Genomic DNA, 25,220 nt, shown 5'->3' with positions numbered 1-25,220 from the left:
CTCAGCTTTTTTTTTTCTTTTTTTTTTAAATGTAATACTTGCTCAGAAATACAAATGTATTCACAGTCTCAGCTTTTTTTTTTTTTTTTTTTTTTTTTTTTTTTTTTTTTAAATGTAATACTTGCTCAGAAATACAAATGTATTCACAGTCTCAGCTTTTTTTTTTTTTTTTTAAATTTAATACTTGCTAAGAAATACAAATGTATTCACAGTCTCAGCTTGAACATCTGAATGCAGCTGGTTGTGATCATCGGAACCCGGATGTGATGAAAATGTTTGGCTGAAAGTTTCTCCAGCAGCAGCTCGAGCGCGCGGGAGTCTCGCACACAAACTCATTATTCAGCGTCTGCTTGACAGGGATTTTTGACCTATTTTTGGGAGGAATCTGATAGTTTTTACAGAGGTTTGATCCTAAACAGGCTATTAAGAAAACTTTTTCTAACGGGACTTCGTTTTGCCTGAAGAAAGGATGCGAATAAAGGCGTTTGGGAGTGAGCATGTTTGAAAGGTAACCCGCAGACTTCAAAATGATTTTTGTTACATGTTTGGCAAACAAATAATATTGACTTAAGAAGTTGCTAGGATGTTTAGGAGCGTGTTTGTGACATTTTGAGTTTCGTTTGTGGAGACAAAAACCTAAGCAAAACTTTCCACTAACTTTAACGACATTTCGCCGTATGACGTCACTCCATAAGAAAGCTGCTGGAGTTTAGTTTGTTTACTGTAACGCAGTCAACCAGCGATTGATATTACCATAGTTTGTTGTTTTCTCACAGGTTTGAGGGCTGATTGCGTGGGGGATTGTTGTTTTTGGGTGTGTTTAGTATCTAAACATCTGGCTCATGTCCTCGGAGACTAGTATTTTACCTCCGGAGGGGCCTGAAGGGCCAAAAAAGCAGCTAGAAGAGGAGACAAACCCACTTCTGTCCAAATCAACAGGTGAGAGACGGGATTTTTCCATAATTGAGATTCAGATTTATATGTATATCATGGAAGTGCGGATTGTTTTATTGTATTGAATGTATATTTTGAAGCATGAATGATGAATTGTATGTTTGTTTGTATTGGGGCTGTAACCATTAATAATGGATGCATATTTGTAAACTGTACTTCACAATGCTAGTAATAGGGTGGACTATGCAAAAGTGTGAGGCTTTGCATAATAAAGAACTGATGAAAGCCTTGAGGGTTTTTTTTAATGTGATGCTATGACAATCTCCAAATATGTGTTAAAATGAATTGAATTCATAGCTGCAATTAAATAGCACAAACCTTAATTAGAGCAGTTTTATTTTTCAGAAGTTTGTTTAAAAAGAGCATTTTGACAATGTCCACTGTAATAACATCAGACAAATTAAAACATTTGCTTTTTGACAGTTATTACTAATTATTACATGTTTTATTTCCTGATTTTATTAAATATAATCAATTATTTGTCCTGCTTTACCTGGTGTCCCATTCTGGCTGAACCCACAAGTAACTGACTTGCATAAATAGCACCTAGCAAACAGATTCCCCATATGTATGTTGCACCAGTAGGCATGATAATGTTTTCATTATTTTCCAATAAAGATTGAAGGAGCACCTTGGTAACTATTAGCAGGAACCACTGCCAATTATAGTTTTTAATTAACTTTCTAGTTGCTTGTGAGATTATCACATGTAAAATAAGCTTGGCCCCCCTCTTCTTCTTTTTTCTTAGGCACTGAACCGTTAACCATCCTATTTATACCAAGCATCATTATAGCACTGTCAAAAAATGGCAAAGTAGGACAAAGTAAGCAATCACAGGCTCCGGTGACAAATGGATTTTTGTAGGGCCTTCAAAGTCTCTCCGTTAAGACTGGATTTCCCTCCCCGGGGACTGTGTGTGCTTGGAGAATAGAGCAATTTATTTCAAACTGTAATCACTAAATACAGCGATGCATCACAAAGCTGCTGGTACTGTATGTGCATTTGAGGAGTCATGGCTGGAATAAAGGGTTTCCATTCATCAGCCTCAAGCCCAGATGAAGTGATATCAATCACTGCATCTAGAGCTACTGTATCGTATTGATCTTGTCCCATATTACGCTGTAACGAGGGCTGTAGAAAGGAAAAAAACAAAACTAAATACTCCAGTCTCACCAAAAGTGAAAACACGCTTCTGTTTGCTGAGTCACATGCTTTATTCCCAGCATACAGTTGAGTGATGGAAAAACACAGGTTTGTGTAACAGGACTGCTTTGACAGTGCTAAATAAATGGGTGGTTGCCTACTGCCTCTGTACGAGTGCGGCCACATCGAAGGCTGCCTCAAATAGAATGAATTGAGAAGCATACCGCCTCGTTTACTCTATGGACTTAGAGCTGAGTAAGTTTAAGTGCAGCGTTTAAAGGTTGCCTATCTTTTGTATGCCTATCAGGCAGGTTTTGCTCACATCCATTTTCCAGTTTAGATGAATGTGCTCTTTATAGCTGTAAAAACCTTGGCAGGTATTGTGTACCCGGGAGCAAAATCGAGAAAATGAGATCCAGAGTTCTGGCCCAGGCCTACCTGATCCGCCCACACAGTTTTGCAACCGTTCACCAAAGGAATGTGTTTTATCTGGCAAATCAGAGCTCGTCTTTCTATTCTTGATACTTTGCTTCCTGGCAGCTGTGAAGTAGAGCAAAACTTCTAAAGAAAAATGCATTCCTTTTTTTTTTTTTTTTTCAGATAAATCCAACAGCTGCACTGATGAATCCTCAGATGCTACAGAAACATCCCAAACTCCGATACCAGGAGATGCCACTTCAGGCTGGCAGCATCACATGACCGAGAACCACACCCATGATGGTCTTGTTAGAAGTAAGTGTTAACAAATGTATGAATCATGTAATCCAAACATGCTTGAAATCCTTGGCAAGACTACAGTGACACTTGTTTATGCATATTTTTGGTGAATGTTGTTCGAAAGTTTAGTCTTCACTTGACTGAAAATGAATCATAACGTTCACTTTCTACAACTAAAGCAGTGTAATAGATGCCATATCTACAGAAAAACAGTTCCCTTAACAGTTTTCTTGAATCGGAAATAAATAGTTTTGAACTTTTTTTTTTTGGGTGCCGCAACAATGGCTGCCCACTGCTCCGGGTGTATGTTCACTACTGTGTGTACACTTGGATGGGTTAAATGCAGAGCACAAATTCAGAGTATGGTCACTATACTTGGCCACACACCACTTCCCTTTCCTTTTCCTTTTTTTCTTGTTACTAGTCAGTACTTTGCCATAAACTTCAAAGAGTTTGTGATCCAGTCTCATTTGATCTCAACTAACATCAACCTTTGTCAGCATTTTCTACAGTTCTGCGCCACTGAAAACTGAAGCTTACATCTAAAAAAAACCACTGATGTGATTTTAAAACGTTTACTGCGATGATAATTGATTTCAGTATTTACTGCTGCGCTGATATTCTTTGCCTTTGGGGGTAGCTTTGATTTGAGATTATGATAATGAATAATCTATATGTAAGCGCTTTGCTTGCTTTTTTTTAGTTGGTAAGATAATGCTATAGGTGCAGAAGCATTGAGTCTTGGCATTAGTTTGAGTGTAGGGATGTAACGGTATGAAAATTTCTAATCACGATTATAGTGACCAAAATTATCACGGTTATCAGTATTATCACGGTATTGTTAAAATGTGCTGGAGATGTTCAAAAAGTACCGAAACATAAATCACTTCACCAAGTTTCATACTTAAAAATCAACAAACAGCAAATAAAATGACTTTTTGTTTGCATAATCACTAAAACAATAACATTACCAGTGAGGTCTGGATTTTAAATGACAATTTGACTGACACCAGTTTAATAGCATGTTCAAATAAATAATGTAAATGTTCAAATAAAGCTTTGAAAAAGTTTAACATAAAGGTAGACCACACATTTCAGCCTTTAAAGAAAAGGGTTAAATTAAAATGATAATTAATAAATGATTATATGTATTTTATCTGCTCCATAAATAATCCTATATAGCATATCTGAATTGTTTAAATGTACATAAGTTTGTTTTTCATCAACCGGTTAAAATTTACAGCAGGTCATGCAAATTTGGTCAATTTTTTGGCCAGACAGAAACTGCACACAGACTGAATGTAATTAAGTGTCTGTAAATCCACTCTCTGGCAGCAGGTGGCGCTTTATACGGAAAAGCTGAATTACAGCTGATTCCCGTGAACTCCGCGAACACTTCCTTTAGGTATTACATGGAGCGAAGATGAAAACAAAATGCCATCGAATTGTTTCTGAAGACAGTCCGAACCTTCAGAGGTACATTCATATGATTAATTCATTGATATATTAATTTGTATAATTCCCTTAGCACTCTTTTAAAACCTCCCAGCTTTTCCGCCCTATTTTCACTCAGAACGAAACTGCTGTGCTGCTGTGCGCACGTGAGACTGTTACTGAAAACTCTGCTTTATGCTGGACAGTATTTATTTATCGCGAGTTGTTTAAATCACGGTTATCGAATACGGTTTTAATGATAATTAAAATATGAAACGGTAATACTAACCGCGGGGAATTTTATCATGATTTATCGTCAAACCGGTAATCGTTACATCCCTATTTGAGTGACGTGTGTGTTGATTAAAAGAAAATGTACTGAAATTGACCCAGCGTCTTTCTCTTGCTGTGAAGTTGTTACTTTCAGTTGTTCTCCTGCCAAAGTCTCAGAAGCCTAGTGAGCAAGGATATCCCATTGTGGTTTGGCCTTGGTTGGCCTGGATCTGGAAATCACGGCTGAGAACTTGAATATACTGAAATAGGAGCTCTCTTACCTGGTAAAGCATGGGGTTGCATCATAGGGACTTTTCTTGTTCTGCTCGTATGGGTTTGTGTACTTTAAAAATGTTGAGCTTGATAACATCTTGGAGGCTGTTGTTCCACATGTAAGATTGAAGTTGGATCAGCTCAGTTGTTGAACTGACTAACTCCAGGCATTGTTTTATGCAAATGAGGTCAGATGGATGTGGAGTGATGGAAAATCTCACTCATCATTGAGGCGGTTGGAAATAATTAGGGAAACAAAGATTTGAAACAAAGGATGTGATTGGAAAATTCTCACCGCTTGTTTTTGGAGGGGAAAAGTCCTGACACACCCACTTCCCACAGTCCCGTTGTGTGGAAATCTGGTGGACCGTGCTAGAAACCTGTTCCCTGCAAGATGCAAGTTTGACACAAAAATAGCCTATTACTCATCTATCAACCTTGTTTCCTGTCTTTCTCTCTCTCTTGTTCTTCCTTTTCCTATCTGTCTCTCTTGCAGTATGCTGACTTTGTCCTAATTTTCTCTCTTGAGATGAGTTTGTACTAGCAATATGCACACACTTTCAAAGGTTTGGGGTCAGTAAGATTTTTTTATTTATTTGTTTTGAAAGAAATGGATAATTTTAATGCTTTTCAGAATGCATTCAGTTGATCAAATGTGACAGTACAGGGCTTGACACTTACCTTTTCACCAAGGAGCACATGTGCTCCTAAGTCAAAAAATTTAGGAGCGCATTAAAAAAATTTAGGGGCGCAATGCAAATTTTTCAAATTAGGTGTTTTAGCTTAATAAGGGGATACAAAGAGACATTTACAATCACAATTATTTAATTTATCAGAATACAGAAAGTACACAAGGTTCTTAAATAATTTTACTTCAAACACTATTTAATAGGCTAATTATGTAATTAGTTATAATCTTATTAAACTGTGTCGGTATAAAATTTTCACAATAATCATTGAAGCTTTTGTCACGGTATATGTTTTTGTTTTTAAATCACAATATATAATTTCTAAGTGAAAAAAGTGTTGTCCTCCTAACAGGTTAAATAACTTTATTAAAGATAATTTACTAAAAGACTTCTATAAAAAATACATAAAAATATAAAGTAAACAAGTGTTTCAAGATTAGAGTGCAAAAGATTGTTCAAATGAACGAAAGAACAATAGGTAAGTAAGGTCCCATTTGTTAACATTAGTTAAAGCAGGTTAACATTAACTAAAAATGTGCAATAGCTAATTGTTGCAGTAGTTAATATTCTTTGTTAATGTTGATTAATAAAAAAATACAACTATGTTAGTTAATGTTAGCTCCATTGAATTATATTAAGACAACTTTTGATTTTATAATGTATTATTAAAAGTTGAAATTAAGATAGCATTATTAATAAATGCAGTCATTGTTTTTTCATGTTAACTAATGGAACTTGTGCTACTGAACAATAATAACGAATCAGTCGTTGATATATAGATAGGCCCACTGTTCTCTATTATAGATCAGTGGATGGGCCATGCTTTAGGTTAGAAACAATGTTTGAAAATAAATAGCTCATTAAGTCTTTAAGTAAGAATTATTTGATGCTATTGTGAAGACTAAAGCGAATATAAATATCTAAATGACTGTGAGTGTGAAACATTATTTACACAGTTTTAGGAAAGTAGCGCAGCTGATTTATTTACTGGGTTACCGGGGTAACGGCAGCGGCAGCGCCCTCTGGTGGCGAATGTGCGTCTTTCAGCGCGTCTTCACTTTAACTCGCTCCGCTTTTCTTCTCATCTGTGCTCATTTAAATTAAACCGTTGCCTTTTTAAAGTTCTTAAGTAATCATATGAGGCTGCATCGCAATTTTTCCATTAATAAACAGAATAAATTAATACGTTTGTTATAGGCTACTGTATAAGTTAGGCTGTTTTGTATTTTGTTTTGTATTCGCACTTGTGCTCCTAAATATATTTTCCAGTTCGCACACATCTATTTTTAGTCGCAAATGCGAGTGAAATGCTCGCTCTGTCGAGCCCTGCAGTAAAGATATTTCTTTTTCAACTAAATGTTGTTCTTTTGGTCTTTCTATCCATGAAAGAAACCTAAAAAAAAAAGTATCACGGTTTCCACAAAAATATTAAGCAGAACTGTTTTTAACATTGATAATAATAAGACATGAGTGGAGAAAAAAAGCAACTGTGTCATCACAGGAATAAATTACATTTTAAAATATATTCACTTTTGAATGGTATTATTATTATTATTAAATAATTATAAGTGAATATCTACACAAGGCTCTATATGTGAGACTATACAATGTATATGAGGTTGTCTGGTCAAGTATGGATAGAGTAGGGCTGTAGGGCAGTGCATTAATTGGATTAGGAAGTATGATGTGATATTTTGAACCCAGAGCAGGAAATCGATAGGAAATCAACTTGACTGGCCACTTTACAACATTTTATCTCATTTTATTTTATAGACCATTTCAAGGACGTAAACAATGACAAAGGCGTTGGAAGGCTACTGCGCATGTCTGGTCCTGAAGCATTTCCGGTAGCGCCATTTTTAAATCTCAGATCTGTCCAAACAAGTGCATACTTTTTAAGTCTAGTGAAAACGCAAGTTATGGTATTAAAAAAAAAATAAAATAAAAAAAATAACCGTGATTGGAATTACCCATTAAATATTACTGAGGCACAAACTTACAAAGAACATTAAGAGTAGTCTTCCGGACGGCTCAAAGCGACTCTGATTGATGCTGCGTGCATGTACACGAGAGATGGCAGTAAACGTGTATCATAATCTGGATGCTTACAATTAACTGCTTAGCGGAAAAGTTGGGATCATTTGCTCGTACAATGGATGACATCGGCCTTCTGTTCGGTTAAACTGAAGCAAGACAAGCAGTGTTATTTACGTACTTATGGTTTGTCGCTAAGATGTCCGGGGAGGTTTTTAGTGGACGTTTCACTTGAATTGCTGGGTCAGTCTGTATGTCTACGCAAATATTCATATTTATTTATACAGAGCTTTTCACAATACTTATCGTTTTACTGCAGCTTTACAGAACATGCATGTTTACTACAATGCTAAATGAATGCTAGTAAGGTAATCACTACATACCATTATTACTGATTTCATTCGTTTTAAAATGTGTGCTTAGTTCTGGCAAGTTTGTTGCAGTGGAACAATGCTAGAAAGCATTTGAATACTATATCTGAGCCATCATGTGGTCACAAATAAACAAGATGAATGCAATTTAATGCTGGCTACCGTGTTTTGCATAAACCTGTAGTAGTTTTTTTTTAAGATAAAAGTATAACCTACATGCAGATTAATAAATGCACACACACTACATACAGTATATTTGTGGGTATGTATGTTTTTATACACATTTACTCTAAACACATACACATACTGGTCAAAAGTGATCAAATCTGTATTTTTAACATAATTACTCCAGTCGTCAGTGTCACATGATCCTTCAGTAATCATTCTACAGTATTTCCCCTGCCATTATCTTATTTAATTTTATTTTCTCTGTATCGAACACAGCGGCATTCCGCCCCGATACGCGCACACACACACACACACACACACACACACGTACGTGCACACACAAGTGAGCCCACTCCCACTAGTATTTGTAAATATTAAGTCGCAAAACGACTATTTAAATATGACTTCTGCCTGTCTCTGTGTTAATGTATGGCGCAGACGCACGGTATTGCTTGCGGTGATATTAACGTCTGCCACCTCACTAAATGAGGACATAAATACATGAACAACATCTCCAGAACTGCTCTGAGATTCACTTAATGTGCATTTGACCGTTTGATTTGAGTAAAACTATCAAATGTAAAGGTATTCACGGTAACCCGTCAAAATAAAAGTTTGGGTTTCAATTGTAGACATTGCGGCAGAAATATATTCCTTTTGTTCAGTAGAATGTACGTAATTAGCCTACTAAAATGATTAAAACCTTATTTTTAAGGAATAATCATAAAATATGTCTTCAATGTTTTAATTAAATCCCCTTTATTTTCCAAAAAAATAAGATTTGTTTAATTCTCATTAATTAAAAGATCAATTAAATGAATTTTTTTATGCCGGAAAAAAACGGAACGTCTCACTTTCAACTGTTTCCAGCTAATTTATTAACATGTAATCAATATCAAAAGCAGCAGGCTGGCCATGAGCAGCTTTAAGTACTACATTGCATTTCATCCTCAAGTTCACAAACACATCTGGGTGTTCATATGGTCACATGTGGTTTGAGACTGCAGGACAACCAGCTGTCATTCCTGTCTCCCTGTAACACTCACTGTCTTAGGTGTCTTACATTACAGATGATGGCTTTCCTAAAGACAAAAGTAGAAAAACAATTAGTTAATTTAATGCACAATATTTACAAATAAGACCATTATTGTCTAATACATGTTGGAATTAACATTAGACAAGCTTAAGTGATGAAAAATGTTTACCGTTAGCTTTTGCCGTTGTTTCACTATCCAACATTCAAGTTTACAGTATACATTTCTATAATGTGTTACTCACTGCATTTATCTGCTGACAAGGTAGGTAGACAACTAATGAGAACTCATCTTTAATTATAGCCTACATAACGCTTGCAATAAAACGCCTTTTTCACTAAACTAGAATCAAAATGCTAGGCGCATATGTAAACAATGACGAAAACACAATGCTGCATCATACTTGAAGAGTTAACGTAAATAAATACAAATAATCAAATGGAAAAAAACAAGAAGTTTTCCTTACCTGAATGGAAATGTGCGCTGTATATCCTAGAGCTGCTAGTTGCTATTCTGCTTCTCACTTCACTGCTGCAATCCAGGCTCGATTTTTGGAAATCTAAACACTTTAATTTCTGATTATTTATAAATTAATGCTTGTTCCAGGCCAGAGGGAGCACCCAACCACCAAGCAACAAGGATCTAATTTTAATTTTGACGTTTTTAACAGCAGGATTAATTGAATAAATTATCACAATCCCACTGTGCATCAAGCGCCTGCCGCCATTGTTTTGAATGCGCTCAAACACAAACCGGAAATATCCAAGGAACAGCACTTCCTTAAACCGCTGAATATCCGTTGAAATGGTCTGTCCGTTTTAATTTGCTAGCAGAATTCACTAAAGATGAATCATGCTTATTCAGCATTGTCCGTTGACTTACATGGGCAAAACAAAATGGTCGATGGTTGAACATGCTTGAGCTATCGGTGTCATTTTTAATTGCACACTGATCTGTTAGGCTGCAATAAAGACAACACAGTACAATCGCACAGCACAAATGCATTACACATCCAGATTCTCACCGAGTCTCATATGTGTAGGATGTGGCAGCCTCCTAGCTGAATGACAGAAAAGCTTGTTCTGTCCTGAATGAATTTCAAGAGAATGATGTAATGATCAAGAGGTGTTTAATCACTGAATAATTCACATGATTGTCAGTCATTTTTAGCATGTACATCATTCTGTGCACAGACAACGCCTCTCCGTTATGTCTGGAATTTTGTGATCTCACTCAGGGGCTACGTTAGGTATAGGATCAGGTATTTATTGTTGACTTTCATGATTACACTTTGCTATTAATTCTCAAAATCAAACCAATAATTCTAAGAGAGTACACATGCATTTCACCTGCATTCACTTTTGAAGAGTGCCTTTTATTTCGATCATTTTGGGCGGAAAGAGTTGATTGATTCAAGATGCAAATTTTTCAGACCACGTGTTCCTCAGACGCCAGAGCCCATTAGAACAGAGGAGTAATTTTCAAGTGATTACTTAGCCGTGGGTCATGGAATCAAAACTGGAATAAATAGGGTGAAATGCTAGCGCAGGGGTTGATTAAAATGGCCATTGTGATTCTACCTCTGTGCTAATTATTTCCTCATTGTCTTGGTGTAGACATATTTCATATGGAAAAATTCCCAGCGTTTCAATTAGCGTCTTCGCAAGTGCAGAAGCCCTTTTGGAGCTCTGCAGATTTATGTGTGTAAAATTTATTTAAATTACCTCAGAGAAGAGGTGATCTACACATCTGTGAGCTATAGGTTTAACACTCCATTAGCATTTCTGATTGTTCTCATTGACCATGAGCTCGGTGTTATTTCATTTGCAAGGTGGGCATTATGGGAATCGGCATGGGGTTTGAACTATGCGAAGAATAATAGATTGGAAAGTGGCGTCTGTCTGTTAATAAGATGTAGATTTGAGGCCCATGCTTTGATCAATGGTACGCCGATGCATCTTTGAAAGCGTGAACGCAACCTGAACACAATGCTGCTTTTTCCAGCCAGAAAAGCACTTGAAATGAGAGTTGAGTGGGAGGGATTACTGGCCCTTTAACAGGGTTTTGGCTTCAACATTAAGGTTAAACCCCTTTTCTATTACAGTGATCTCTCGTGATGTGCTCCCCTCCTGCCCTGCATGTTTGCAGGTTCATCGCACCTCTGCTAGGTCATTCCGTCAGGCCTCTGATCACTCGGGGGTGACCGGGGAGCCACCGACCGACTCCATTCAGACAGCTTTCCTGCCACGGCTAAAATCGATACGGCCATCTCCCGTTAAAAAGCCTCTCAGAAACAGACGAGCACCCCTGTCCTTTAGCCTGATTCCCGGGCTTAAGGTCTTGATTGGCACCCCGAAGACAGTCCAGTGACCCACAGCTGTCACATTAGTGCAGTTAATGCTGAGATTGAAATGGAGCAAATAAAGGAACCTTGTCCATAGATATATTTTTTAATAAACTCTCCTGGCTGGCTTTAGTTACCCCTGGAGTGCCTCTGTAAGGATCGCTCGGTGTCTGGGCTCGTCCTGTATGGCCTCCAAGAGATCCAGGCTGCATCTGGATCCTTATGCAAGTCCTCTTTGGGTTTTTTTTTTTTTTTTTTCGGGGGATTTGGTGGAATCTTTGAGTCACCGATGAAACTGAAAATACACCCCCAGCCTCCTCACATCTGTGTTCCCGGAGTTTTTTTGTTTGCAGTTGTCGAGAGGGAGGGTGGAGCACTCTTCGACGTATGAAGTTTGGCAGCTCCCTGAGGCTCGGTCTGAGTCACGTCATAATTGATCTTTCGAGAAAATGTGGTAGCTGTGTAAAATGGCTAAATCTGTGCAAGATGTGCATTTATAACCACGTTTGTGAAGAAAAAGCGTTTATGGCATTCTTCCATTCCACCATGATGGAAACGGATAGAAGGGAAGGAGGTGTGGATATGGATTGCGTGAATGTTGTTTAGGGTTTCGAAACAAGGTGAAAGTAGGAAAAATCTGGTTTTAGCCTACTTCAGCGGCAACAACAACAAGCTCTTGTAGTGCAATCAGAAAAATATACCACATTGTTAACATCATGGGTTCATTTCGATTGCATGTAATGATAAAAATGTATTCTCTTGAATGCAATCTAAGTCATTTCATGATAAAAGCATCTTGGGTAAAATCTTCATTCAAGGGATACGTTTGAGTAGTTTATCTATTTTATGTAGATTTTTTTTTTCTCCCCCATTTACCTTTATTTGTGTCCTTTTGCACAGTTAAAACCCTCTTGAAAAAGTTTAAATATTCTAGTTGTTAATCATACCTCCATGATTATTGCATTTAAGACAATACGTGATGTTATATTTTCAAAAACGCATCTTGAAAAAAACACACCCATTTTGTTCTGTTTCTATTTCATTGGCTATGTCTAGCTGTGTTTGAACGAACAAACAGGCTTTACATAGGTAATCTGTTTGGTGTGTGGTGAAATGTGTCCAATCCGAGAGTGGTTAATCCAAAACCAGCTGAATACAGGACTTCCTTAAGATCACTCAGTCGATTAGTATTAATTTGAAAATAGGTTGTGCCTGTTCCACACCATCATAGGGTTTTCTGGAGGGTTTGAATGATTTTGAAGGCTAGCATGCCCCATAGTGCAAATTCAGATTCGAAATAGAAGTATAATTGATGAAAAGCTCAAGCCTTCACAATCTCTCTCCTTGTCTTTGGAGTTGCCGTCTTCCTTATAAAATGTAATTAAGCAGAACAAGGTCCGAAGGGGTTATTTTTTTCCAGTCAATCAGCAGCCAAATTACTAAATTTGAAATTAGTAAATTCCAGACGCCTGGCTCGGCTTGTCATTGTTACAGAGAGATGGAGTGAATGAATAGGCGAGCGAGAGCGGGACAGACAGTGAATGACTGTGAAAAAGGGTGGCCCTGGAATATTAAACGCCTTCTCAGGTGTCACATCTCTATGGCAGGTTTCATTCGAACAGCCAAATTTAAATGATTGTCGGAAAGAATTAAAAGTGTGCCGTTGCACAAAAAAAGTTGAGTAATAGTGACTACCTATTCATCTTCTGCTAGAAATGAGTATAAAATAAGATGTGAGCTATAGTGTCTCTCAGAAATTAGATATTGTAGGGTGCCAGCAAACCGGAGGAGGTGCCGTAATAGAGTTAAAGTAGTTCTGGCATGTGACATTTGGGGCAGCTTCAAAGAACAGGGCAATACTGTGATCAAGACACATAGTATTCTCAAATAAATGTATTAAAGACACAAATTGGACAAAAGTTTAAATAAAAAAATATACATATGTTGTGCATGAGACAATATCAGGAAATCAGGACACCTTTGTGCAATTTGCACCTTTTTTTTGTACACTTTATTTGGTCTATTAAAATCATCTTATGTACAAAATGGATCAAGCTTGGCCAATAGATCACCTAAGTGAAAATTTAAATTCTTTTACTTCTCTTGTCAGGAAGTAAGACCTTGCCACAGAGTCGGAAGGTCAAGACGTCAACGATAATAATATCCATTCTACTTTCCTTCCCTCCAACTAAATTCCCATGGTTTTGTTTCTATAAATATGGGGACATCATTTCAACTGAGAGAGTATATTGCTTTGGATTGAAAGGTGTAATCTTGCCATAGGTGTTTGTTAGGAGAAATGCCACCCCGGGCTGTTTTGGGAGATGGTGGAAACTCTCCTGGTAGGTCAGTGCACATTTACAAATTAGCATTTCAATCAGAGAGACGGGCCCATGGAGCATTAAACTGTTATTTGTGTTGCATTCATATTATATACACAGAGCTAAACAAATTCTAATACAGAAATCCTAGACTAAAGGAATGTTTTTCAATCTTTTTATTAGTATTTTGCAAAGAATGTTTTTTTATTATTATTTAATATTAGAGAATTGATCATTTCATATTAAATTAATTTTAAAATAAACATATGTATTTATAATATTCAGTATAATATATTTTTTTATATTTTATATAAGATTATTTTTAAAAAAAATAAGTAATGAATTATCATTTTAATATTTGTTTTTATCCTTTTAAAAATGATAATATTATTTATTTCATTTTAAAAATGAACTTTAGGCTTTCGGCAGATAATATCATTTGTAATAAAACCTGATTAAAACGGGAAGAATCGCATATTTTTCTTGTTATCAGTTATACCTTCAGCCTACAAAAGATCAAATCATTTAAGCAGAAATTTCCACTAACTTGACCATTTCAACTTCAGATGTTTTTCACCCTCATGTTCTCACTGTCGACCAGTACTTTGTGTTTTTTCGCTGGCCAACTCTTTTATACAGGTAATGATTGCTAGCCGTTAGCAGATGATGATAAGAAATGGATGGGGGCTGTTTAGCTGGATGACATGAGTTGACAAGTGAATTAATGTATGTTCCGTTTGATGGGCATCCTAATGGGGCACAGCAAACAGCTCCACTCTTAGGATGAAATATTAAAAGGCCTCGAGCCGCAAAAAAACAGGGACCTACTTTTCTTTTTTTTCCTTCTATCTCGCTTTCCCTTTCAGTCTCCATAGAGAGCAGCGCAAATGAAAGAACATCCGGCCCCATCTCACCTCCTTTCCGACATCCCTCCTGCTTGACCGAATTTTTACCGTCTTGTTTATGCCGCTCCACGCTGTTGACGTTCATACATATTCGTTCTTGGGAGGTCTGCCATGCTCTGCTTCCAAGTCTTTGGGGTACAATTTCAAATTCTTCCAGTGGAGCTATTTTCTGTGACACCAAGGCAAAGGGGGTGTTTATCCACAGTTTTACATAGAGAGCGACGCCACTTTGACGCGGCGTCTCTCCTGGGCGTTCCGGCTCACCATCCCCGCATGGGGCGTGCGCCGAACGTGCGGTGACAAATGGCAATTATATTTGTGTGTTCTTCATGAATCCATCAAACACTGGCCTTTTAAAAATGCTCCCAGGATATTTGAGGCTGTCAGATCCAGGGGACCAAATTGGGATGCTGCTTAGACAGTCAAGAAGCACTCACCTCCTGTTTGCCTGTGATGTGTTTGACAGAGTGTGTAGAGGAATACCATGTATTATTCAACTACAAATGTACACTCTCAACAGTTGTTGATATGTTGGAAGCAGAGCGGTTAGAAGACCAATTTGAACTGTTTTCTTTTCGCCCCTCCCTCCCTTCCGCACCATAACATGGTGTTTTAATGCGACCTGTCAGCTTGTGTACAATCACCATTTGCAGTACAATGCTTGTTTTTTACGCTTAGTGCGGGTATTCAATTTTTATCACCTATCATACCTCAGGTTGAAGGCAACATTTATATTTTATCAAGGGGGAAATTTTCTTTTGGGTTGCTTTGGCCTTTGGGTTTTCGTCAGACCCATGCGATCCTATCAGTGTGCACCAGATGCCCACAAAATTCTCTGTTCTGTTGTTCTGGCAACGTGTTGCAAGATGCATGTGCAATGTGTTCCTGACTGGGCCTCTTTTGAGGCTGTCTGGTGAAGCAGAAGGTAATGTAGTGTTGTGCTTAAAGGTCTGGTTCAAAACGCTGCAAGGGAGGATCCATAAACCACCACCGTCATGCCCTAGGGCAGGACAATTAACATCAGGCCGCTCCGGGTGGACTGTCCTGATGTACAAATATCAGTTAATAAATTATTGCTTTTTAATAACTGCCGTTGCCTTTGTTTTTAAAACTTGACTTTCTTTGTAAGTAAGGTAGCTACAAAGTATGCAGTGACAATGGAGAGCTTTTAGATTTTATAACCTCAAAGGCTGTTGATGTGCAAAAAAAAAAAAAAAATGTAAAATGTGTAAGTCAGTATTTGATTTATAAGTAAATGTGTAAATAAAACATCTTACAGTAAATTTTATTATAAGGACAGTGCTTTTGGAGCAACCTGATGTTATGTTTTTTTTACTTAAAAAAAGCTTGATGAAAACTGTTACTGTAATTTTCTCTGTGAAAAGACCAAATTGTAGCACGGGTATATTTGTAGCAATAGCCAAAAAATACATTGGTCAAAATTATCGATTTTTCTTTTATGCCAAAAATCATTAGGATATTAAGTAAAGATCATGTTCCATGAAGATATTTTGTAAATTTCCTACCGTAAATATATAAAAAGTACCTCAATAACTTGGAAAGTGGCCTTTCATCTAACTGAAATATAATAATTTGAAGTTATTTTAAATTTGAATACATTTAAATATTATAAATCTTTTTTGAAAACTTGTTTTAAAAGCTCATTTTTATTTTTTTAAAATTCAGAAATATTTGATCTAATATTTATATTGTGTTTTTATTAGTTTTATTTCAGTTAAGAAAAACACTTTTAAATAGTGTTAGTTTACAATAACAACACTGACCAGCACCCTTCTAGCCTTGTGACCACTACCCCACACTTTGTATAGTGATTTATAAAATATACTAAAATTAATTGAATCATAAGAGTATATAAGACTCCCAGCAGAGCTGAACGCACACTAGTGTCACTAACAGTACTCACTTTGCCATGGCTATTGTTGCATCAGATAGAACCTCTCAGTTCGGACTGCGACCTTGTCATGTGTGTCACATGTACAAAGACTGAAAACGCCTGGTTTTATGGAAAAGTGTATTCAGGCTATGGAGCACATAGTGTTAGGATTTGGGAATTGAGAACTGTTTTTTTTTTTTTTTTTTTTTAAATACAAATATATAAATCAAATTAATTACATACAATCAAGCACATAAATACAATCAAGCACTGTTGTGTGATGAACTAAATTTGAATAGGTAATTGCATGCTTTTTATTTTCCCTTTTTCCCTTGAAATTACTACACTATATTGATAATTAGCTCATTAATGAACTGGGATTGTTAAGTGCAATTGGAATGGGAGACAGAATCTTTATTTCAGTTTTTTTTTACAGGGCATGATGGAACACTGTGTAAAGTTTGTGATTAAAATTTTGGCGACTATTTGCTAAATATAAAATTCTTGGTTTGTTTTTTATTTGAAATTTACTAAAGTTGTCATTCACGTTTTGCCATAAAGTTATTTTCTTGTTTACAATTTTTAATAATACTATAAAAGCTATAAAAGGCCAGTAATTCAGCCAAAACACCATATTACCAATCCAGCTGTGAAGTCTCTGGTCCAAACCGATGATTACAAAACATTCTCTTTTTTTTTTTTTTTTTTTAGCTCAACCTCAGCCTCTGCCCCAGCCAGCAACATCCCTGCAACATGGCATCGACGGAGAAGCTGCCAGACAGCAGAACGGCCTGCACACGGTGCTAAGTAACGGCCACGGCACGCCCCGCGGGGTCACACAGCCGCCCTCCACCGGCCCCACATCTGACTCCAGGAAGCACCCGTCGCCTGTCTCGCACCGCGTGCAGAGAAAGCTCCGCTCTAGTCTGTCGGTCAACAGCGACAGTAGCAGAAGGAGCAAAAGCAGCTCGACGGGTTCCCATAAACCCGGCTCAACTCCAGAGGGTACGTGACATCATACACGCAAACATACACTCGCACACAAACTCGTATGTGCTTGCAGATTTCATCTCCTGGTCTTCTCCTCCCTTCGTCTAACCACAACTAATATGTGACTTTTCTGTTCTGTTTCCCATAAATGAACTGCTTTATTTCATCTTTCATAACTCCAACTAGATTGATCTCTTTATTCCTATGGTGTTGTATTGTCTTGCAAATGGGAAGGAAAAACAGAAGGCCGAGCTGAAAAAAGCAGCTTGCACATTGTCAGGTGTGATGGTAAGGAGAGGGTAGTAATGAAGGAGATCGCTGGTGCATTAGTAATGGTCACCAAGGTGTGACCTTTTAACAAGACTTCGGAGAGCGGGGGCTCTGCCATGTGTCAACCCCACCTCAGCAGGGGCCAATGCTACCTTCTCTCACAGTGTCCTCTCATTAAGACCGGCTCTCTGCCTTGCTCCTGTGTACCAGCGACGCTTTTCTGGCTCATGTATTGCACTTTCTTTACTGCGTGATGTTCAATCATGCCTGTCTGATACCACAACCCGTTTAAATCAAGCAAAGTCTTGCACCTGCTGAGCACTTTGGATTTTCTGTAAAGCAGTTTGTATGCTTTCTATTTTTCATTCGTGTGACCTGGCATTCAGCTGAATTAGAAGCGATAATTTGGGAATCATCATTCTGAATGGCTTGGAATCCCACTAGTGACTTACTTGGCCCAAATACGTAAAAAAATATGAAATAGCTTGACGAGACTTTCCCCTGCTGATGTGTTTCAGGAAGTTTGGAAAAAAGTTGAAATTTTATTTTTCTTCTATATTTTTACCCGCCCAGGTAAATTGCGACCCGCCCAGGAAGATAAAATTTGAATTCCACTTTTCGAATTTCTGTGCTTTCTGACCTCATGTCGTCGACTCGTCATGCAACGCTACAAACTGGATCAACCAGTGTTTCTTATTTGTTATTTGTGGCAGCCTGACATAATATCCTCATTGACCACCACAAATATCCACCGGCCACTGCCAGCAGCTCCTGCGTCTCACATACACGAGTGTGACTTTAGCCATATATTTAGCAACTTTCAGACCCTTTTAGCAGCTTTTTTCCATAAAAGGTACATACTGACAAACCTAGCGACTTTTTTGGATAAACCTTATCTATGGTTTAGTTGGAAGATGTCTCCAGTACTGCCCCGCGAGCGCGAGGTCTGACTCTCCCGGCGCAGTGTCGCCTCTCTCTGTCTTTCGTCTATTCTGTGCAGTGAGCAGCAGAGAACCAGCGCATTCAGCTGGCCGTACCACAGCAGACTCGTCAATAAAGGAGTACAAAACAGCGTTTCCAAGCACTTGTCGCTTACTGACTGTTTGGGCTTATAAATATGAACATAGTTCATCTGTTAATATGCTTATAGTTTGTTACTCAGATGCAGGCAGCACGCTGCATGAGACAAAAGAAAGTAGTTAGACAAAACCACCGCATATAGTCGCTCTTTATTTTATCAGGATTTAAGGAAGTGAGTGATTCCTGGTTAACGTATTAATAATGGGTCGTGTTTAGTCACTATTTATACTTGTTTTATATCTGAAAACAGAAAATATTTAAATGTTAACAGTTTTATTGGGCATTCAGTTATATTAAAGTATGTGACGGTTTAGAGAGCAGAACAGATCACTGCCAAAACTTGTCTGAATGCAAACCCGACGCAATGATGTCATAAATATGCTAATTAATGTGACTTCACCTGTTGCCACAAGTCTCACAAAATCCTGTGGGAAACACTGTATTTGATTTTTTCTTATGAATTTTTCATTAATTTACTTTGTTTATTCATTTATTTGTTCATTTATTTATAGCCTTTTGTTCATAGTCACGATCCATAATTATATGCTCTATGCATAGTACATTGTTGGTGTTTGCATTTGCTACAGTAGTTGGTTTTATTAAGAGAAGACCTCCTTGTACTATATTTATTGGACAGTACTTTTTTGTATTTATAAAAATAATTTGAGTAACAGTCTTACGTGCAGGTTGAGTCATCAATTTGTTTCTATATTTATTTATTAATTTATATTTATTTATTTTCTTTAATATTAAGATTTATTTATTATAAAAGTAACCTTAGGCACACCCACTTATTGGGGGACACATGATCCTGTGTGTGAGAACAGGCAGGAATCTATGTGAACATTTTTCAAGATTGGAAAGTTTTTTTTGAAAGGATTTATCACTCAGGTGATTCACGAGTAGGAGCCTACTGCGAGGTGCGTGTAGCAAACGTTATCATCTCCCCACGGATTTAACAGAAATGTGTATCTTAAAAGGCGTCATAGTTTTCACATCTTAATTGGAGGGGGGGTGGGTGAACAGTTCAATAAGTCTGTCTCATTACAGCTTGTGTGCGTGCGAGCATTATTTGTAGAACTGTGTTTTGAATCAGTATGTTCTCTCTCAAGTAGTAATTTCCCCCTGGAAAACAGCAAGCTGTTGTGTTTTAATGTTTACACGGATTATCATAATCTGTTTGCCTGTGAAATTAGCCTCTAAACAGCCTGGGAAGCTGAAGAATAAAGCTTTACAAGATCTCCGCTCAGGGGATTGCGATTCCTCGTGTTCTTGGCTGCCGTCGCCGGGTGCGATAACAGCAACCCCAGCAGAAAATCAACTAATTGAGAGATCTTTTGTTCCGGTGCGGGTGGGTTAGGACCTTGAGTGATGGCGTGTTTGTGATTGTGTTGTGTTGTAAGCACGCAGTCGTCTAAAATCCTTCTGACAAATTCAATTAAGGCTGTGGGATGTACGCAGAAAGCTAGCGCGGTCATTAGCGGTGCATCGTAATGCCATGTTTTCCCATCTTTGCAGCTTCCCCAGTGTATCCGGATCTCTCTTTCAAATAGTTTACTGCGCTCACTTCCATGTTGACTGCAAATTAACTGCTTTTTTTTATTTTATCCCCCTCTCATTTGGTCTCTAAAGCCGCCATGTACGACCCATGCAGCAGTCAGTCTTTCTTTATTTGAACCTTCCTGTACCGCTCGCCGGCCTGCGACTCTTCCAGCTTGTTTTGTCACGCTGCCTTTCTTTTTGATGTTAGCCTTTGGAGTTTTCCAGATGTCTCAAACTATTTCTTCCAAGGAGCTGGGACTGTTTTTGGCCTGGCAGAATCTGGACATCCTCTGCTTGGGCTGACATTAAACATGAGCCCTCTTATTGGGCCGGTGTCTGTGAGATAAGGCAGCCTGTCTCCTGTGTACATTGCACAGACTCTCATTCCTTAAGATTCAGACTAATCGCTGCGGATAAATTATACATCCAAGAGAATTCATTATGCACTGTAGCTTTTAAATCTGAAAGAAATAGTTAAAAAAAGGACAAGGAAAATAGAGCGAAAGAATCGATGTGGACACGTGTAATTTTTCATACTTGTTTAATAGGATGGCACAGGGTTTTTATAGTTAACTAAAACTAAAAAACATAAAAAAATGTTTTCATTACTTGAGATAAATTGAACTTTAAAATAAAATAACATAAAAAACCAAAACAAAAAAAGTTGCCAAAGCAACATTTTTCATGTTCGCTTAGTTTAACTTAATATACTTAAATTAATAACTAAAACTGAAATAAAATTTATAAAAACTACATTGTTTTTTTACAAAAACACAACAAAATAGCTTGAATAGTAAAAATTACTAAAATAAAAGTGGGTTTGCGCAAATTGAGTCACTAAATTAATCACCAGTCAAAAAATAGCAAGCATGCCATTTTTGATATGTATTGTATGCAAGTACTTTATTTGTAAATGGTTGACGTGGCTGTCGCATAAGTCGGCATTGGCGAAATCTAAAAGTACGTCTGTTTGACCTTTCAGAAAGCTGGTGTTTTAAGCCTTTGGTGGGCCTGCATGCAAACTTGTTTCATGTTCAAACACTGTCCAGGCTGCACAGCACCACCGCTGGTCAGCTCCACCGCCTACAAAAAAAATCACTTTGATCAAACAAACATGAACATGCAGTGGTCTTCAGGCCTCGTCCTTGCTCTCTCTCTCCCCCCTCCTCACCAGAGCCCAATCAAACTCAGCGATCTCTCTGACAGCTCACCACGGACTGATGAAAGCCATGCAAATTCACGTTTTAGGCTGATAACGATACACACCACATCGCTGTGATTTCTCCAATGCACCGTGGTTTGGGTTCTACAGTTGATTAGAGGTCCGAGCAGCACATTTGGGCTGGTAGGGGTTCACTGTTATTCTCTACGGCACTGTTTATGCAGAAGCGCAATGTGTGCATCTTGCTTCTTATTAAAGCTGTAATCTTAGTTTGAGTGAAAGATGTTTTCTTTTCACATTGCCATTTTGTTGTAGTTAGGTTTTTCTGTAGCTCACGTTAACTTTGTATGCCATGTACACATATGAGTATTTACCTCTACTGAGAGAGGTAAGGATTCAGCCATTGATAAGTCATCTACACTAAAAAAAAAAAGATTTATTATTTTTACACACAAACAGTATACTTTGGTTATGCTAAAATTAATAAATAAATGGTTATTTTATGTATTCGTTAAGTATCCCAACAGATTGCTGGCAAGTGCTTTGCCAAAACCTTTCTTTTCTTTTTCTTTTTTACCTTTACACAGTTAACAGTTAATTTTTAATGCAAACATTTATTTATTTATTTGTTTATTTATTTAATATCCCAACAGATGGACAGATTTTAAAGACATTTAAAGTCATTTTAAAACGATATGTATTCACGAACAGGCCAATTAGCTGTTTGCTTACTCTATGTAAATACATTGTTTATTTAATTTTTTTTTTTTTACACAATTTCCTAAAAGATAGTTGGCCAGTTCTCCTGCAAAACTGTGTATCCATGTCATCTTAAACAACAGTAATTTGGCTTCGTATGTTTCGGCCCTGCGAGAGGAAGGTTAAATGTTAATCAGAGATGAGAGAAATGAAAGCATTAACGCACCAATTTGCTGGCGAAAATGTTGGACGCTGCTAATCAGCTTTACGTGACCAACCCTGTGCTTTTGCATGATAATAGCCCCATTATTCACAAAGCTACTAATCAACCCAAAAGTGGAATTCGTTCCTTTTGAATTTCTTTGATTCCTCTTTTGCTCTCACCGCTGCTAAACCACCGTCTTCACCTCCTACACACACACACACACACAACACTACACATATACTGTAGAAAGCTTTCTCTTGTTACCCCATATTATGATAAAAAAAACTGAAGTAAAATTTTGCTTTAAAATATATTTACCTTTTTAAATTATTTAATATTAAGTAATATATTACTTATAATATAATATTAAGCAGTATATTAATATTATACATTTTTGTTCATTTGCTTATAAAGGTGAAGTTTGTAGTTTTTTCACCACTGGCAACACCAAACAACATAGCAAAAAATGTATGTTCATTGTGTTTTTTTTTTTCTGTTCTGCCCACTGCCATACTCTGAGAGCAGACTGCTGTGTCCACTGCATCCTGGCCTGCCTGTTTTGTGAATTTCTCACTCTGTGCAATATGGTGGTTGCTCAGGCCTCGTGCGGTACCTGCACATCAGAAGCCTGTTGCTGCTGCTGCGCAGACGACCTGGGAGACGACTGCAACTGCCCCTGTGACATGGACTGTGGCATAATGGATGCGTGCTGTGAGTCCTCGGACTGCCTGGAGATCTGCATGGAGTGCTGCGGAATCTGTTTCCCAACATAAAAGCCCTGATACATGCAGGCCACAACCAGGACAGATGTTGAGCTAGAGAGTGTGTCTGTGCGTGTATGTGTGTGTGTGAATGAGAGCTATGGAGTGTGGTCTTTTCACATATTCGAGCTCATATCCTGAGCTCAAGATGACCATAAAGGTCATAAGAAAGGACTAAAATACATTACATACTTCACGTATCCCCGTAGACTAAAAGTGCATAAAGACATAGATATTCAGCGCTTTTTATTAAATGCTTTAATGTATCAGAGCTTGTTCTATTTACTGTTTTTACATCTCTTTGCAGAGGTTTTTGACACATTTCCTTTGTTTTAAAAGACACTTCACACTTTATAATTTTAAAAACTTGCAGATGTTGAAACTAAAACGGTAGACGTCACACAACTTGAGGTTGCTCTGCACATCACTGTAATTTGAGTGGAAACGCGGCGCTTTCACACTGTCAGAGGTCAAGCCTTTGTGGGTGTTAAGTGGGATTCTTATTTTGAACTGTTTCTGAAAAACAGAGAGGGCTGTTTAAATGATGGCAATTTTGTAAGTCTTTATTTAAACTGCATCTACTGTAGCTCACTTAATTAAATGCCCCTAAGTTCTTGAAACGACATTAGCCGTTAGCTTGCTGGTGCTTTAAAGACACACAGATGAACTGGATACACAGAATATTGTAGAATGCAGATGCTGAAATCCACTTTATGCAAGATTTTTTGTAACTCTACAAGTTACGTGTAAACTTGACTTTTTGTTTTTCTTTATTAAGCCTCTGCTAAAGATGCACTATAAGAGCACCTTTTTGCTTTAGTACTTAAGTGAATAAATCATACATGTAGTTAGATTGCATTGCCTAAGGCTTTCTTGTGAATTGTACAAAGCTGGCATTTGTTGGCATTATGTAAGCTAATGTTAGCATCATAACGTTAGCACAGTTGGTTTTTTGTTCATAGTGCGCAATGCCTTCGGTACGCCGTGCGTTTGTGATTCGTCTGACTCATCTCGTCAAAACAGCTTACAACACATTTGCCAAACTGCACTTCAGAACACCGTGTGACTGAACTGACCTGAAACATTCAACTGAACCCGGTTCAAAACAAACAACTTTACCTCTACAGACTTTACCTCTCCAGAATCAGACTAGTTCTTGTGTGTCTTTTGACGAGACCCACTTTAAAAAAAAAAAAAAAAATCTTACATCGACTGGCTCTTTTACACTGAAAATATGCAAAAGTATAAGTGATTTTAAGATGCTATAAAAGTTTGTTGTTACTGTAAAGGCTTTTCAAATTAAAGAAATTAATTTTAATAGTAAGCAAACTGAAACTCATGTCATTTCCTTGAGGTTTTAATTTCCAAATTAATTTGAATGAATTTCTTTTTATATATATATATATATTGAAGAGAACTTGAAAAATGCACATAAATATATCAGTACAAAAATATGTACATTGACGTAAAATCTCCCTGCTCAGAGCAAAACAACTATTTAAATAACAAAATGATTAAGATAAAAATGAAAATAGGCAGTTATTTAAATTTACTTGCAACACAAATGTGTCTTCTAATGCTCGTCTGTAGCAATTTCAGACGACCAGACAAAAATATAATAGTCTATAAAAACAAAACAATAATCTTGGTTTCCACATATAAAAATGCAGGTGCCATAATTATGAAACTTAATTTTTAAAAGAATGTGAATGGAGCTTAGCATTTTATCGGTATTCATACTGTATTCAGCCCATTTTGATGTTTCTGTGTTTTTTTTACCTCTTTGTCCTCAATTCACTTTAAGTATGTAACAAGGGTTATTTTGTTAATGGACCATCAACATTGCAATTTTCTAAAAATAAAATGTTAAACTGGAGACTAAGATGTCTGTACCTGCTTGTGATGCAGAATTGTGTGATTTATTCGCTGAAAATCGGCTACACGGTTTTTCTCAAAA

At 37.3% G+C, this 25,220-nt stretch overlaps 1 protein-coding gene across 2 annotated transcripts; it reads left to right on the top strand.

Moving 5' to 3' along the window:
• The first annotated feature begins 268 nt into the window (after positions 1–268).
• mdfic (MyoD family inhibitor domain containing) lies at positions 269–24,585 on the top strand. 2 transcript variants are annotated; one of them, XM_079403863.1, is made up of 5 exons: positions 269–508; positions 777–939; positions 2,698–2,829; positions 17,266–17,559; positions 23,028–24,585. In XM_079403863.1, exons 2-5 carry the CDS (start codon positions 843–845, stop codon positions 23,273–23,275), a joined length of 771 nt encoding a protein of 256 aa, XP_079259989.1. In that variant the 5' UTR covers positions 269–508; positions 777–842; the 3' UTR covers positions 23,276–24,585. The 2 variants fall into 2 exon arrangements, with proteins under 2 accessions (XP_079259989.1, XP_079259990.1); XM_079403864.1 differs by having other exon boundaries at positions 411–508; positions 825–939; positions 23,028–24,578.
• The last annotated feature ends 635 nt before the right edge of the window (positions 24,586–25,220 follow it).

This window comes from Barbus barbus, assembly GCF_936440315.1.
Source record: "Barbus barbus genome assembly, chromosome: 42".
Lineage (NCBI taxonomy): Eukaryota > Metazoa > Chordata > Actinopteri > Cypriniformes > Cyprinidae > Barbus > Barbus barbus.
The sequence above is the reverse complement of the archived record's forward strand: the minus strand, read 5'-3'. Positions and strand labels throughout refer to the sequence as shown.

Coding starts and splice junctions, on each gene's coding strand:
- mdfic (XM_079403863.1), top strand. CDS start 843: ATGTCCTCGGAGACTAGTATTTTACCTCCGGAGGGGCCTGAAGGGCCA. Junction 2,830..17,265: donor CCATGATGGTCTTGTTAGAA/GTAAGTGTTAAC, acceptor TTTTTTTTTTAG/CTCAACCTCAGCCTCTGCCC. Junction 17,560..23,027: donor ACCCGGCTCAACTCCAGAGG/GTACGTGACATC, acceptor CTCTGAGAGCAG/ACTGCTGTGTCCACTGCATC.